This window comes from Strix aluco, chromosome 11 (genome assembly GCF_031877795.1).
Source record: "Strix aluco isolate bStrAlu1 chromosome 11, bStrAlu1.hap1, whole genome shotgun sequence".
NCBI lineage: Eukaryota > Metazoa > Chordata > Aves > Strigiformes > Strigidae > Strix > Strix aluco.
Window position 1 is genome coordinate 14,610,504 of NC_133941.1, and position 16,312 is coordinate 14,626,815.

The 16,312-nt window shown below is 47.8% G+C and overlaps 1 protein-coding gene across 3 annotated transcripts in view; it reads left to right on the forward strand.

Annotated features, from left to right (window-relative positions):
• Nucleotides 1–8,267: 8,267 nt before the first annotated feature.
• The window catches only part of ARHGEF3 (Rho guanine nucleotide exchange factor 3), a 141,200-nt gene continuing 133,155 nt past the window's right edge, over nt 8,268–16,312 (forward strand). For 2 of the 3 annotated variants that reach the window (XM_074836210.1, XM_074836212.1), the window contains exon 1: nt 14,243–14,387. In XM_074836210.1, the coding sequence (XP_074692311.1) occupies nt 14,353–14,387 (35 nt within the window). In that variant the 5' untranslated portion in view covers nt 14,243–14,352. Of the gene's footprint in view, nt 8,901–14,242; nt 14,388–16,312 lie in introns of those variants that run through there. The other variant, XM_074836211.1, reaches the window with a different exon arrangement.

Below are 16,312 nucleotides of genomic sequence, written 5' to 3' on the forward strand. Positions count from 1 at the left end.
GTTCCCTTTCCAAAGAAAAACTTCTCACATCAACAACTCTCCGGTGCCTGACTGGACATACTGCGGAACTGTTCTCTAAGCCAAAACCAAAGCCACTTCCCAGTTACGGGTGTAATGAGCAACAGCCACCAGTGACCAGCGTTGCCTCTGGCCACAGCACAGGCCCGAAGGAACACCGACGCTCAGCAAGTGTCTCCCGCTTTGGAAAGAAAGGTCTCGTCTATGGAATGCTTCATTTTTGAAAAATGCTTCTGTACCCCTTCCTCATTGATCTGACAGCTGGGACTGACTTCCCTCATGACAGCACCCTGCTCCTCCGGCAAATCCCACCCTCCAGCAACCCTCACCACAGGCAGCGCCACCTGTACCTGACTAGAAGCGGGTACTTGAATTTACACACACCTCTCACAACCCTTCTGCATAGGACTCCGAAAAAGAACATTTCATAACTATTTACTACTCCTCGAGAATGCTGCATGTCTGCTAGCAAGAATTATGACAGTGCCAAAGCAAACTCCAGTGGTAAGGCGGCAGCTCTGGGTATTCATAGCCCATCTTGTGACCCACGGTGGGAGCGCAGGGGCTGCCAAAGTGCTGCTCGGACGTACCCAGCAGACACCTGACAAAAGTTGCTCACCCTAACAGGGGCTGGAGCTTCTCTACTCATGAGAAAAAGACTGAAAGTACTCCTGACAGGAAAGATTAAAAACTAATTTAGCAGCTGGCCAAATTTACCTGACAAAGTTCTACCTGCACAGGGACGAAAACGGCATTGGGGTTCACCTTTTAGCCATTGAGGCATCACGATTTAGTTTGCTCGACGTGCAAAGCATCTGCCTTATCCAGACAGGTGTCGGGGCACTGTTTAATCCGTTCATCGCTCTCATCACTGAAAACAAAGCTCCACGTTCCCTTCTCGCATTTCTGATAGAAGCCATCATTTGGGAAGTAAGACAGGACACCACACACCTAAGAACTTCCTCATTCAAACTCTCTAAACTTTCATGGAATTGTTAAGGACAAGCAGAAGTTTCATTCTTCCTAAAATTTCTCAGAAGAAAAAGACAGAAAAGCTTACTTACAAAGAAAGACCGACAAGGCTACTCGGTGCATTCACACATTTTTAAGGCATCTCTATGCCAGTGATGTTGTGGAAATTCTGAGACACAGAACACAGATCTGTGTTTGAAGTTTGTCTTTAAGCACAGCATTTCCCTCCCTGAGCTCGTGTTAGTCCTGAGGACTCCGATATTGCAGGCAGACTGACAAGCTGGAGGACCATCTCTCCTCCTCTGACAGACTTTGATGTGCCTTACATAGCCCATGTGCAGCCACAAAACATTGAAAAAATCAGTCATGAATATCACCAGAAAAGGGATTGTGATCAGTAACAACACTACACTGCCATACCACCTTCCGAGTCAGATTGCTTCTGAAGTAGAACAGGATAAAACCCAAACGCAGAGGCAGAGAGAAAATACAAACTTTACCAAAAATACACAATTCACAACAGAACGTCAACGGCGAGCTAGAGGTTTCTCTCGCCTGACTGCAAGGGCCAGCAACCTGACAACAGGAATCACTTCCAAGGGTGGCTGGCAGAAGAGGCGGCTCTTCTTCTCAGCAAGGAAGGGTGCAAGCTCGTTACTTCAAGAGCTCGTTGGGATTGCAGGGAAGGATGAAGGAAGAGAAAGTGCTTCAGTGGTTGCTCCCCAGTTAAACACGATTATCGTCTCTCAGAGAATGCTATCAGCGAAGCAATGAAAACTCCAGTCCACCATCTACTTAAACAGACTACAAAAATACGATGAAAAGAAAAGCTGCCAGTGCCAAGGAGAAAAGCCACTCTTGTGATGCTGAGAGGCCAACAAGAGCTCTGGACAGAAACTGCATGTACGTAGAGTGTATTTACCTGTGTGGTGGTTTAGTCCCTGCCGGGGTCTGAGACCACGCGGCCGCTGCCCCTCCCCCAGAAAGGGAGTGAAATACAAAGCCCCGGGGCTGAGATAAGGAGAGGTTTAATACAACAGCGCAACAGCAACACAACAAACAATGACAATATCAGTAATAACAATGAACAGAGCAAGAATACATATACCGATACAACAGTGTGGAGACCGATCACATGAAACGCGCGTTCACCGATTCTCCCGTGCTCCCGCGCTTGGGCGCCAGGAGGTGACGTCAGCATGGTAATGAATAACCCGGCTAGAGCTTCCTCTCCACTGCTGGGGAAACTTAACCCTATCCTAGCTAAACCAGGACAACCTGGAACTGTTACTCTGCACCCCCTCAGGAGAGCTTGCTAAGGACACTGCAGTTGACCGTTCTGGTTAACCCGTTCTGGCTGCAGTGGGTGTCTGTCATCTACCCAGTGTCGCACTACTTGGCACCACGCAATAGTCTGGATGGCCGCTGTTTGGACAGATGCATGCATTAGCGCTCGTCTCAACTCTTTTGAGAAATTTCCAGTCTAAGCAGCTGATGAGAAACAACATGGAAGTGGCCAGAAGGGCAATGGCGATGGGCCAAAGGGCATCCAAAGCCCCTAAGCCCGGTAATGGTGCTGATGAGAACCAGGGCTAGTGGCCGTCCTGGAAACCGGAGCCACTGCTGGCACCGAGACTGCAAACCAACACCTGAGTGACCACAGGCTGGCGGACACACACGCCGGCCTGGCAACACAAGGCTGTCGCAAATGATCACAGTGATTTTAGTATGAGGTTGTAAAAATGCGCCCTAACAAAGTTCAATGGCAAGGTTCACTCTATTACCTACTACATGGAAGAAACACGCAAAGGCAACTCGAGTTAAGAATCGAGCTAGCATGAATTACAGAGAGACTGGAGATGCAAAAGGGTAAGGGAGACTCTCCCGTTGAGTCAGGAGGTTCAGCATGGGCCCCTTTGCTTTCCAAACTCCTGAGGGAGCTCAGGGGTGGCTAAGTCCGATCTTAAGTCTCAGACTTGGACGATGGTTTATGTCTAATGGAATTAGCTACATGGGTTTCATTAGTATTAATTCAGCATGCCATCAGTCGCTTACCTAGGATCTGTTGTGAATCACAGAATCGTCTAGGTTGGAAAAGACCTTGAGGATCATCCAGTCCAACCATTAACCTAACATTGACAGTTCCCAACTACACCATATCCCTCAGCGCTATGTCAACGTAACTCTTAAACACCTCCAGGGATGGGGACTCCACCACTGCCCTGGGCAGCCCATTCCAACGCCCAACAACCCGTTCTGTAAAGAAATGCTTCCTAATATCCAGTCTAAACCTTCCCTGGTGCAACTTGAGGCCATTCCCTCTTGTCACTTTGTTAAAGAGACTCATCCCCAGCTCTCTGCAACCTCCTTTCAGGTAGTTGTAGAGGGCGATGAGGTCTCCCCTCAGCCTCCTCTTCTCCAGACTAAACACCCCTAGTTCCCTCAGCCGCTCCTCATAAGACCTGTGCTCCAGACCCTGCACCAGCTTCGTTGCCCTTCTCTGGACACGCTCGAGTCATTCAATGTCCTTTTCGTAGTGAGGGGCCCGAAACTGAACCCAGTAATCGAGGTGCGGCCCCACCAGTGCCAAGTACAGGGGTAAGATCCCTTCCCTGTCCCTACTGGCCGCGCTATTTCTGATGCAAGCCAGGATACCACTGGCCTTCTTGGCCAGTGCAGGGCACACTGCTGGCTCATGTTCAGCCGGCTGTCAATCAACACCCCCAGGTCCCTCTCTGAATGGCAGAATATCAGAGCATGCTCTGTTAACACCCCTGAATGCCAAGCTACACAGAGCCTTTCTGTGGCATACAAATGGCTGCCACACCAGCACCTGGCCAGCAAGCATTTATTAATTTATAGAATTTATAAATAAAGTATTTATAGAAACAGGGGGCTCTCAATCTGTGGATCAAGGACTACCAATGTGGACCGACTACCAATGAAGCCCTCCCATTGACATCAAAGCAGCAGGCTAACCAGCATCTTCAGAGCAGACCAGAAAACCCACAAGTCTCATCAGCTTTGACAGAAGAAAAAAAACTGCCTGAACTCAGAAGTTGAATCTGACATCTGAGAATTCTGAATTTGCTTTTAAAAAAACAAATCAGTGTCAAGATGCAGAACACCTGGAGTACCTACAAGCCTTAACTCATTGCCCCACTGCTGATTTAATTTCTCATGCCTGCATAAACACACCAGTCCCTTCATTTTAAAGGGTACTCGTACCTCTTGCCTGACATGTAGGTTTTCTCTTACAGGATTTTCACAATAAATTCAGTCTCCTCCTCACCCTTTGCTCTGTGAAAAGTGCCAATATGGATAACTTCTAAGTCTACCTACCACTCTTTGATGTGCATTTAGCTTGAAAATCTACAATTAAAATAGTTTTCACTTGTCATGCTGTGAAGGGCCACAATAAAGCATTTAAGTTTTAGGCCTGTAGGAAGCTTTATTCACAGAACTTTTCTCCCTTTTAATGTTCTGGCTGAGATCACAAATACATTCACATTGTGGAAAACAGCCTAAAAATTTTAACTTCTGTACTACATTTAGGTTGTTCATATTCCTACAGCTGTGAGCATAATTTCAGCCTGGAATTCTACTTAGGTTTTAATTTCTGCAGTTCACTTGATTTCACATTAATTACTGTAATATGAATCAGACATTAAAATCCTGATTATTTCTGCAGGTTAGTAATACCACTAGCATCACCGCATGGTGTTGAATGCCGCTGCACGACTGAACATGCTCCGACACAAGCAGCCACGAACCACACACAATTCCAGTGTCGCTGCTTCGAGGGACAAGGACAAAATCCATCCCTGCAGCAGGCAGAGCCACCCACCCCTGACTCTCCCTGCCCCCGGGCCAGCTCCCACACGCCGAGGGGACGGAGTCAGGCCTTCTCAAGAGACACTTGAGCCTTGCTCTCCCCTTCGGCCTTTTCCCCAGCACGGCCACCGCCCGCAGCAACTCCCAGGTTTCGGGAGGCGTCTCCCACTTAGGGACCCCAGCAGGAATGCTCAGTACCTGAGTCTGTATAAACAAATCTGTACACTCTGCTAGGGCGGTCTTGTCTGGGCTTTGCGATCACTGCCAAAAAAGCAGAGATGAGAGGTAAAGCCTGCACGTGGCTGAGGCACGGAGGATGCAGGGGGATGGGGAGGTTCCCTCTAAGCCCCTGCCCAGTCTGGGAGTCAGGGCATCGCTCCGGACCTCAGCTCATGGGAGGGATCCTGCTCTGTGGTGCCCTTGCTGACACACAGAGATCCCGATAAGCGGCGCTGGCTGACCGCGGGGCAGCAATTACCTGGCGTGCCGGCAGATCGCATCGCCTCCGCTTGTGCTGCATAGGCTGGCAGGGAGCCACTGCTTCCTTCTGGATATGCTGCCTCCTGCGCAGCCTCTCGGTCTGTCTCTTGAGGAAGCAAGCGGGACAGTTGGATCAGATGGAGCCGCTCCGCGTCGGGGAGATGGCACCTTCAGGCCGCCACAGTGCTCAAACACATCGATCAGGTTTAGAAAAATCTGCCTGCTGACGTCTGCACAAACCAGCGCTGAGCCATCATGGTACAATGGGGGGCAGCAGCTGCCCTTGGGACTTGGCTTAAGCCACAACTGGCAGCAGAGGCTCTGCGCCAGCTCTGGGGGTCGCCAGCGCCTGCAAGGCATGAAACCCAGCATCGCTGCTGCGAGACTCTGCTCGACCCCTTCCCTTCCCGGGAAGCTGCATCACGTTTACCTACGGGCACGGCTGCAAAGAAGCGCACGACAGATCAGCTCCCGTGACACCGCTCAGTACTTCCTCGGAGCGGAGTGGCAGCGCGTGCAAGTCAAGGACGGGCTTACTCCTGAGGAGAAGGAGCACGGTGCAAAGAGTTACCTCGTGCCTACAGCGGCACCACGCTGGGACGAACGAACCACGTGTGGAGCTGCCGTGAGAAAGGGCTCCCTGGAGCTCACACCAGCTCTGAAGTCAGCCCCAACAAGCCCGCTGGCGTGGCAGCCAGCACCGGGAGCAGCTCAGGCTGCCGGGGCCCAGCAAAAACAGCTTCGCAAGGGAAAGCGCCCCAGGGCACATCACTGAGCCCAACCCCTTCCCTCTCGGCACATCGGCCACAGAAGGAGCAACTTGCCTTTCACACGGAATAAAGACAAAAAGGTAGATGCTCCCTCCTCCCACTGACTTACCTGTGGGACTGTTCTCAGACTGCACGACAGCAACAGATGAAGAAAACGGGAATCCATCGACCTCGAGAGGATCTGAAGGGAAATTGCACCTGAATAAGCTCTTGCCACCTTGTCAGAGTTTACTCTTTCAAGGAAAGAGACATTGAGAACTTACCTCCAGGATGCCCCAAGGGCTCTAAACCAACATCCAGCCAAGAAGCTGGATAACCACTGCCCCCAGCCTCATCTAGAAGCAAGCAGAGATGAGAATCATTGCCACTGCATGCTGGGATTCACTTCTGCCTTAGGGAACTGCAGGCACGGGAAGGGGCTCAGGTAACCACGTGCAGGCCAGACAAAGGTGGAGGTTGTCAAAGCTGCAGAGAGGCCTGGTGAGCTCTTGGCTGGCACCTGGCAGCTCTCCACTCACTTTTTCCGGGCCATGTGCAACACCCCTCAAGGAGCAGATGGACCAACATACGGCTCCTGGGGGCTTTCTTACCGTGAGCTCTTGCACACAGAGACAAAGCCCTCGCTGAAGGACTGGAGGGAAAAAGCCACCATCCACGCTTCTCAGGGAGAAGAGCCCGCTGGCCCGTGAAAGGCTGCACCAGCAGCCACTCGCTTACCTGCTCCCCGCACTCGCCACGGAGCAGCCCGGCACACCTTGGCGTGCAGGGCCACCAGGAGGAGGAGGATGAGGAGGAGGTGGTGGGTGAGGGCCATGGCTCCCTGCTGCTGCTGCTACTGCTGTTGCCACAGGGGCTGGGGTCTGAGTGCTGAGCGGTCAGTACAACCAGCGTGTCACCGCGGGGATATGTGACCTCACAATCCCTGATGGTGTCACGGCCCCATTGTGACCTCACGGCCGGGCCGAGGCTGCGTGGGGATGGCTCTCAGGGCGCTCGAGGAGAGCTGCTGGAGCTGCCCCCCCAGGGAGGGGAACTCGTCTCCTCAAGCAGCTCTGTCCAGGGGCCTGCTCCTACCAGTTTGGGTCAGAACTCGAGCTTTCCACATCACCGCCGTGCCAAAGAACTTCACTTGACAGATTTATCCTAACAAGTGCTTTATACAGCTGAATTTCCTTCTTCTGTATGTACTTGCAGTGTCCCTTGATCTGCTTTTCAAATAATTAGCGCTACCGAGAACGGCCCGCTAATCCACAACCACCATGCGCTGCAGTAAAACAGCTGGGCTGGCATTTCCTTTAAAATGCAAGACTTAACCTTGGGCAAAAAGTGATAAAGCAGTTCCCTTTCCAAAGAAAAACTTCTCACATCAACAACTCTCCGGTGCCTGACTGGACATACTGCGGAACTGTTCTCTAAGCCAAAACCAAAGCCACTTCCCAGTTACGGGTGTAATGAGCAACAGCCACCAGTGACCAGCGTTGCCTCTGGCCACAGCACAGGCCCGAAGGAACACCGACGCTCAGCAAGTGTCTCCCGCTTTGGAAAGAAAGGTCTCGTCTATGGAATGCTTCATTTTTGAAAAATGCTTCTGTACCCCTTCCTCATTGATCTGACAGCTGGGACTGACTTCCCTCATGACAGCACCCTGCTCCTCCGGCAAATCCCACCCTCCAGCAACCCTCACCACAGGCAGCGCCACCTGTACCTGACTAGAAGCGGGTACTTGAATTTACACACACCTCTCACAACCCTTCTGCATAGGACTCCGAAAAAGAACATTTCATAACTATTTACTACTCCTCGAGAATGCTGCATGTCTGCTAGCAAGAATTATGACAGTGCCAAAGCAAACTCCAGTGGTAAGGCGGCAGCTCTGGGTATTCATAGCCCATCTTGTGACCCACGGTGGGAGCGCAGGGGCTGCCAAAGTGCTGCTCGGACGTACCCAGCAGACACCTGACAAAAGTTGCTCACCCTAACAGGGGCTGGAGCTTCTCTACTCATGAGAAAAAGACTGAAAGTACTCCTGACAGGAAAGATTAAAAACTAATTTAGCAGCTGGCCAAATTTACCTGACAAAGTTCTACCTGCACAGGGACGAAAACGGCATTGGGGTTCACCTTTTAGCCATTGAGGCATCACGATTTAGTTTGCTCGACGTGCAAAGCATCTGCCTTATCCAGACAGGTGTCGGGGCACTGTTTAATCCGTTCATCGCTCTCATCACTGAAAACAAAGCTCCACGTTCCCTTCTCGCTTTTCTGATAGAAGCCATCATTTGGGAAGTAAGACAGGACACCACACACCTAAGAACTTCCTCATTCAAACTCTCTAAACTTTCATGGAATTGTTAAGGACAAGCAGAAGTTTCATTCTTCCTAAAATTTCTCAGAAGAAAAAGACAGAAAAGCTTACTTACAAAGAAAGACCGACAAGGCTACTCGGTGCATTCACACATTTTTAAGGCATCTCTATGCCAGTGATGTTGTGGAAATTCTGAGACACAGAACACAGATCTGTGTTTGAAGTTTGTCTTTAAGCACAGCATTTCCCTCCCTGAGCTCGTGTTAGTCCTGAGGACTCCGATATTGCAGACACACTAATGAGCCAAAGGAGCGCCTCTCCTCTGACAGACTTTGATGTGCCTTACAGCCCCTGGGCACCCCCTAAACATCAAAAAAATCAGTCAGGAATGCCACCTGTTGTTTTCTTTGGGCCTCTATTCCACAGTTCCGAATTCTGCTTCTATCACCAGGAACATCAGAGATGTTCTGAAGGGTCACCGAGCATGTGACCAGTTGCATTAGTAATTCAAAAGGGAATTTGGTAAGTTACTTCTCTGTATCTGAACTAGACTTTGAGATGTGTTATCCATATGTATATTCTGCAGTCCTAATCTCTGTATCCTTTGCCTCGAAGCCCTGTACAGGAGGGAATTTGGGGGTTGAAAGAAAATGGAAAGAAAGTGTTCTTATACCTTTGGTGTAAAATGAGAATCCTCGGGATGCTTTCCTGGTGTTTGGGAACTGTTGGCCAAAATTGTTACATCTTAAGGATGTGAAAAGATATGCTTCTATACAAGGATGTGCATATGGATAATACATCTTAAAAAACTTAAGGAAGTAAGCTCTCATTTTTCTCATTTAAGTACTTTGGTAACTTGATACCAAAATCCCCCAACCCACACAACAAGAAACACTTTTCAAGTTATAGTGGAAAACGTTCACTGCACACAACTGGTCAGACTCAAGTTATTTTTGAAAGGTCAGAAGTTAAAGGCAATGCTATAGATCAGCTGAAGGAACTTTTCCCTCTATCTGCTATAAATTATTTAATTTTTCTTGCTATCATCTGTTGCTGTTTCTCAGACTCATAAAAACCAGAACCAGAGTCAATTTATGTCTTTTATAAGGGGATACAATTTCATTCTTTATTCTCTTAGAACTGATTTAGAGTCTGATTTACCTATGATACTCGTTTTTATGGGAAGCTGCGCTGTTGACAATGATTTTATATTTATAGCAGTCCATGGAAAAGGGAGAGATTGCTCATATTGTCCTGTTCACAAAAAGCAGAGGAAAAGGAAATGTTCTTTCCTCGGTGTCAGCTGTCACTTAGATGACCAAAAATTGAAGTGCTTGCCCATACCTACCTCAGTGCTAAAAGCTCAGTTCCTAGTGATTTTGGTATTTTACTCCAATGCAGATACTTTGGGAAGGCTGGGAGTTTGAAAACATTAATGTGAAAACATGAAAGATGCAGCGGGGAGCAGGAGTTTAGTTATATGTAGTTGATATAGTAGTTAAGAATGAACTATTAATAGACCTAGTTGTTAGAATAGTAAACATCTGCAAGAAGAAATTAACATCTGGAGAATTTTCTTCATCAATTAATAAAATTACTTCATTTTTAATGGCTAGGGAGCTGTAACGTTCAAGGCTGATTTACCACAGAAATCAAACTACCCTTTTTCCAGACTCTGCTGGTAGTTTCACAGGCCTTGACAACAGATGGAAGATTGAACTAGCCTGAGTGAGTGTATGGAATGCTGTCCTGTCAGGCTGCTGCTTTAGCTGGAATTCTAACTATCTAGTTGCTACTGGTGTGCAAAAAGATCTACTTGGAGAGAGGCAGTCTTGTTGATTATACGAGTCAGGTAAATTTATTTTGTAATAGTCTATAGAATTGTTATTTTTTCTCCACAGGGGAAGTATGCATCTGTGGTTTCCCATAATTGTAAAAGCTGTAACACATGTATGCTCCCTGTGCAAATTCTATATTAAGCTTTTGACTGTAAATCAACATCAAATTGTTCACATAACTTGCTCTGAATTTCTGTAATAGCCAACCATGTTTAAGAGGAGATTTTACTCAGCCAAATATACTTGGCTATTGATAATCATAATAAATTTCCTCGGGAATATAACATTTCTTACTAATAGACATGGAACACAAGATTATACAGAGGGCCTGGGAGGCTGATAGAGTGTTTTTCCCATATCAGAGTAAAGCAATCTTTGGAGGCTACACTCTGCCTTTTATTGCAATATTGATTATTGCCAACAGCTGCAGACCAAGAGTTCTGTATTACCTTTGACAGTACACTAAAAATTCACATCAAAACTAAAAATAGAAGTCACCTCTTCCGTGGCTGAGAGAATTTGATTTCTAATCCAATTACAAAGGATTAAACTTGTCAAAAGACTGGATGCCTAGCATAGCAGAAGGGAAAACTAAACACTTAAGGAATGGATTTATTTATTTTTTACACAGTTAACAAACTAAACTTCAAAGGCAAAAGTTCCCATAAGGATTTTACATTGAGGAAACAAGTGCCAAGAATATTTTCACTGCAGCTAGCTACTGCCTGGTGAAAATAATCTACAGTGCATGTTGCAGAACAATAATCACAGTATAAAAGTCTTTTTCAGTAACTTTTTCTAAGCCTTTTATGACTGCTGTGGCCACACCCTTTTTAGTAATGCTTTGCTTCTCAGATGATTCAACCAATTTCAGTGGATCTGGTTATGAAATCAGATACTAACAATGTGAGTGGGACATACATCAGAAGAGTTGTTTGGTGTGTCACAAGTCACATTTTTTTCCTTAAGTGCACAACTGGGGATATAAAGACCATAAGCAACTGTTGTTATCCTCATTTTACACGAGAAATGGATAGGAACTAGATAGGAAATAGATCCGCTTCAGAACAGAGATGAAGCTGGTGTCAGCTGAAGACAGAGTGCAGTGATTCATGTCTTAGTCTTGAGCCATAATGGTGCTTCTTTCAACAGTCCATAACCAGTCAGTGTATTTTTGCAATAACCTGCGTGATAGAACAATCAACAGGGATCTGTTTTATGCTCCAGAGTTCTGTAGCACCGCTGCACCAAGTCATCTACTGATGGAGCGTGGTGGGAAGCAGAGGGCAAGCACTGCATGAACCGCAAGAGAAGGAAGAGGTAGATTTGGGCCAGATGTTAAGCAATGTGGGTTTTTTCCTCTACAGTACCCCAGAGAGCTCTGAAGTGTGAGTTACCTTAGGGCAGCCTTTTGATGGACTCTGCAGGGGCCTGTTTCAGCCCCGTAGCACTCCTTGGTACTACTTCTCCTCTAGAAGTACACTGCTTGATGTGAACCTGGTTTGCAAGAATGACTCCTTTATAATTCTGATGAAAGTCAGGAGTGATTTCATTGCTGTCAGTTATGTCATACTTCAAAATAATTAAAAATGAGAGTAGAATTAGACGTACTTGTCTTTAGCAATGTCTAATATAGGGGATGTACCCATAAAAGTCATTAGTCATCAACAGAAAGGAAACTGTTGGCTCTTTATTGTAGCTTTTGCAAACGTGCCAAGGTGTGATTTAGGTGCTAGGAAGGAAACCACCATCTCTTTGCAGAATAGTTGGACAATGCTCAGCTACCGAGGGTGGAGTGAGAATAATAGTTGCAGTGAATCAAGAAAGCAGGGCAGAATTCTTGTTTCTAAACTTCACCCTCTTTGCTTAGAGTGCCTTCAGACCTGAGAAATACAGGTACATGTATTTGAATATTCCTGCTCTTACCCTTAAATTGGCTTGTTAAGCATTTTTTTTTAAAGTATAACTGTCAAATATCACTTTATTTTAAGATGATGTTTTGGACTGAAGGAATAACACATTTAACACTTGCATTCTATATTTTTGCATACTAAAGAAAATTTCATGCTTGTTAAGATTTGAAAATGCTGAAAAAACAACAATTGCAAGTTGCATTTTATAGTTTATCATCTTAAAAACCAGGAATTACAAGTCAGTAATTACTAAAAAGTGTTAAATTTCCCTGGACAACATTTTTAGCTGATGTGGTTGAGCAGATTCCAGTATGTTATATAATTATAGAATTTACATCAACTAATTCTTCATTCCCTATGTGTGTAAGTGGAAATTTTGAGGACACATAAAATAGACTAAAAGTTAAAGGTCTCTAAACAGACCATCTCTTCCCATTTCCTGATAATGAATACCAAATTAAGCTTTAAAACGGGGGTCTAAAACTGTCACTTTCCTTTACAGGCATGGTAAGTCCTGAGTAAAAAAATGGACAGGCACTTGCTGCCTGTTGAAGCTCTGCTTTTGTAACAGGCACCACTTCAGTGGCACTGCCAAAGCAGGGGGTGGGACATCTGTTTTGGCTCAGTGTTTCAGGAATCCATCAGAAATTATCAGACCTAACAGCCTCAAAGATTTCTCCATTCTGATAATTATATCAATACTGCTGGGAGCCCAGGTTTTGCCCATAACACAGTGTTGATTAACACATAAATTGCTGCGGGGCTTGAAAAGTGCCAGGTTCCCATATATCTGGCTAATTTATGGGAATTGCTGGTTTAGGAGCAAAAAAGAAGTAGTTAAACTACTATGGCATCTTGATGGCTATTTTCCAGTTGACTTGTCCCTAGTTTGAAAAGAATATGTCACCTTAAGAAACAGTTTCTTTAAATGTGACTTTAATTCCAGAGTATTTTCATACTGTGTAAAGTGGAGTTCAGAGATTACTTTAGTACCCCAAACTGAAGAAATTAAATGCAATTTAAGACATTTACTTAAAAAGAAACACGGTTTGATGTTCATATGTCTATGTCTATACCACATTTCTAGCCTCAGAAATTTGAACCAACTGAAAGATTAAATCTCACTGCAAAATGTTAGGTCTGAAATGAAAAGCCTAGCCATAGCTGAGAAACACAATTAGTTATTTTATTCGAAAATATTTCTGGTGTCTGGACTACAAAATGTGTTGAGCTAGTTTTCATCTTTTATTATTATTTTTCCATTGGCTGTTTTATGTTGGCAATGCTACTACTGAAAAAGACCCACCACCTACATCTTATTTAAATTTGCATTTGTGTTAAGTGATGTTAATATTTATTATTATACTGAACTAGTGCCTATAGACTTCGGTCACAGAAAATAAGTTTACCTTTGCAAGGCACAGTACAAACGCGTACTAGAAAGATAGTCCCTCCTCTAAAGAGCTCCTTGCATCTTCACAGCCCTATTTTTCTTTTCTGGTCAATAGCGCTTCCTTAGCATATTTCCATGCTCCTTCTTTCCTCCCAAACAGACATGCCTGTTACCATCTGTGAATTACTTGACACTCCTTTCCCCGGGCTGTACACCTAATGGGACCTACTCCTGGTCACTTGCTGTTAATCTCGTTTGAGATTCTCAGGGTGGAACTGGTGCCATTTGCCCTTTTTTGGTCGGTCTTCCTCCGTAACTGTTCTGAACACCAGCGGGGCGGTGGGAACCGAGCTCCCCGGGCGGCACAAGCCGTGCAAAGCCCGGGGCTCGGTGCCCCTCCTCACTCCCGGCGTTTCACGGGTCCCGGCTTCCCCAGGCGGGGGGCTCGGGGGCGCGCAGCCCGGATCCCTGGGCAGAGGCAGAGGCCGGGCGGCCACCGCTGCGGCGACACCTCGCCGAAGGGGTAGTTCTGAGGGGACCCGGACGGCAGGAGCGGAAGGGAAGGACGCACAACCGCGTAGCAGACTGGCGCTGGGGGAGACCGAGTGGGAAGGGCGGGGAGCCGGGCGGGCAGTGGGCGGGGCGTGGAGCCGGCCCGGGGGGCGGGCGCACACCCACGTCTCCTCCCTCCGCCGCCCCTGACAGCCGCCGAGCCGACCCTGGACCCCCCCCTCCTCCGCGTCCTCTTCGCTCCCGCCGCCAAGGGGCTCCCCCTGCCCAGCCCCCGCGCCTTTCCTCGCCCCCGCCGGGCCGGCAGCTCTGCGAGCCGCATGCCGGGAGCCGAGGAGGAGCCGGAGGGCGCGAGGTGAGGTGCTGTCCGCTGCGTTTGGACTCTGCTCGGGGCTGGGCAGGGAGGCGGCCGCCTGTCGGTGCTGGACGGGCTCGTGCTCCGCGGGAGCGCCCGGAGGCGGCCAGGCTTGCGCGCACAGAGGGGGGTGGCCGCGGCGGGGCTGACCGCAGGGGTTGCGTTGTGCCTGCAGGGGGGACCCGCTGGCCCCTGAGGGGACTGCACAGGGAGTAGGAGCGGGGCGGCCCCAGCGGTTCGGGAAGGGGCTCCCGGCAGCTCCGGGGGGGGGGGGGGAGACGCGCTCTCCTCCTCCTCCATCTCACGCCGTCGCCGCCCTTCTCGTCCGCTCTGGCGATGTCTCGGGGGGGCGCAGGGGGCCCCTCACCGCCTCCCCCCGCGAGGGGTCGGGAGGCGCGCGGGACCCGCCAGCGCGGGGCCCCCCGAGCCGCGCTCGTGCCCGGCCGCCCCGTGAGGGGCCCGGCGGCGGCTGGGGGTGGCGGGCGCTTGTCCCGCGTCCTCGCAGGGCTCAACGGCCGCTTTGGTTTTACGTACCGATTCTTTAAAGAACTTTTTACATGTATTCAGGGACAGACCTTACACGAGTGTCAGTTCAGGAGGAGAACCCCGCGAAGGAAGGGCCGAAGTCCCAGGTGCCTCTTGCCTCTTTTGAAAACCGTAATTGTTATTACAAATAAGTTATTCCCCCAGCCGCTTGTTTGGTTTGGCGAGTAAGAGAGCGGCTCCGCCGGTCTCTGGTTTTCAGCCCTTCCCTCCGCTCAGCGCAGCCTCCACCTTGGGGGGAGGAGGTGGTGGAGGTTTGTAGGCGAAAGCGAAGTGGAAAAAACAAACACGGAGCCTAATTACTTACACTTGTGGAGCCAGTCCCAGCAGACTCTGGATAGGCTGTAAAAGAGAGCCAACATTAATTAGCATGGTACGGGTCATTGTCTGAATTTAAATTGTTAATGCTGGTGAAGGCCTGTGTAGGTGAAACGCTGTGAGGTGGTTGGTGGCTGGCTCTGGGGTCCTCTGGCAGTGCCAGCGTTTGACCGGTTATCTTAGTGGTGTGGTTGGTGGTGACCAGCATTTGTGATTTACTGAGGAACCATTTACAGTAATGCAAGAAATCCATCCTTGGTAGTTGATACCTTTATTTTTTGATATAGTTCTTAAATCTTGTGACTATATAAATGTTCATGTATATCTTTTCTGTGTGTGCATGCATATATTAATATAATTTATAGTGAAATGTTATCCTTTAGTACCTTGTGGGCTACATTTTCATAGCGAAAGGACAGAGAAAATTCCTTCATCCTCCAACCCTTGTAGAATGAATTTGGTTGCATACCCAATTCTGTAGCATGTGCAGAGGTCTGCCAAGTGCAACAAGTTACAAAACGGATGCTGTGTCTGTACAGAATTTGAGTTCAAAATAGGAGAAGCCATGGGCCTGGGAAACAAAGGGACTTAAAATATTTATTGCAGAATAACAGGTTTTGAGAATGCAGGTAGGGGAGTATGTGAAATGGTGCTGCCCCAGTGTACATGAGGTAAGGGAATGCCCAGGAATGCCTTTGACTTGTCTTTTGGTGCATTTAGCCCTTCTATTTAAAATTTTTATGCTATATATATGTTATACATGTACATATAATTACATACTATATATGACTAGCTACCTGTTCTCAGTAAATATTTATAACCCAGTTTTAGTAAACAAAATACCGTATTGTTTCCCATCAGAATCCTGCATATCGGTTAGCAATGTGACAAGGCCCTGTGACCTGTGAAAACACTGTAACATTCAGTATCATTCTCTGCACATTTTCTCAGACCTCCGCTCTGTTTTGAATAGCACACTTCTTCTCTGTTTTGTGTAGACAGTTGTCCTGGCATGATTCCAAGTTGTGGGAGTCTTATGTGTGCACAGTTTGGAGGTGTATTAT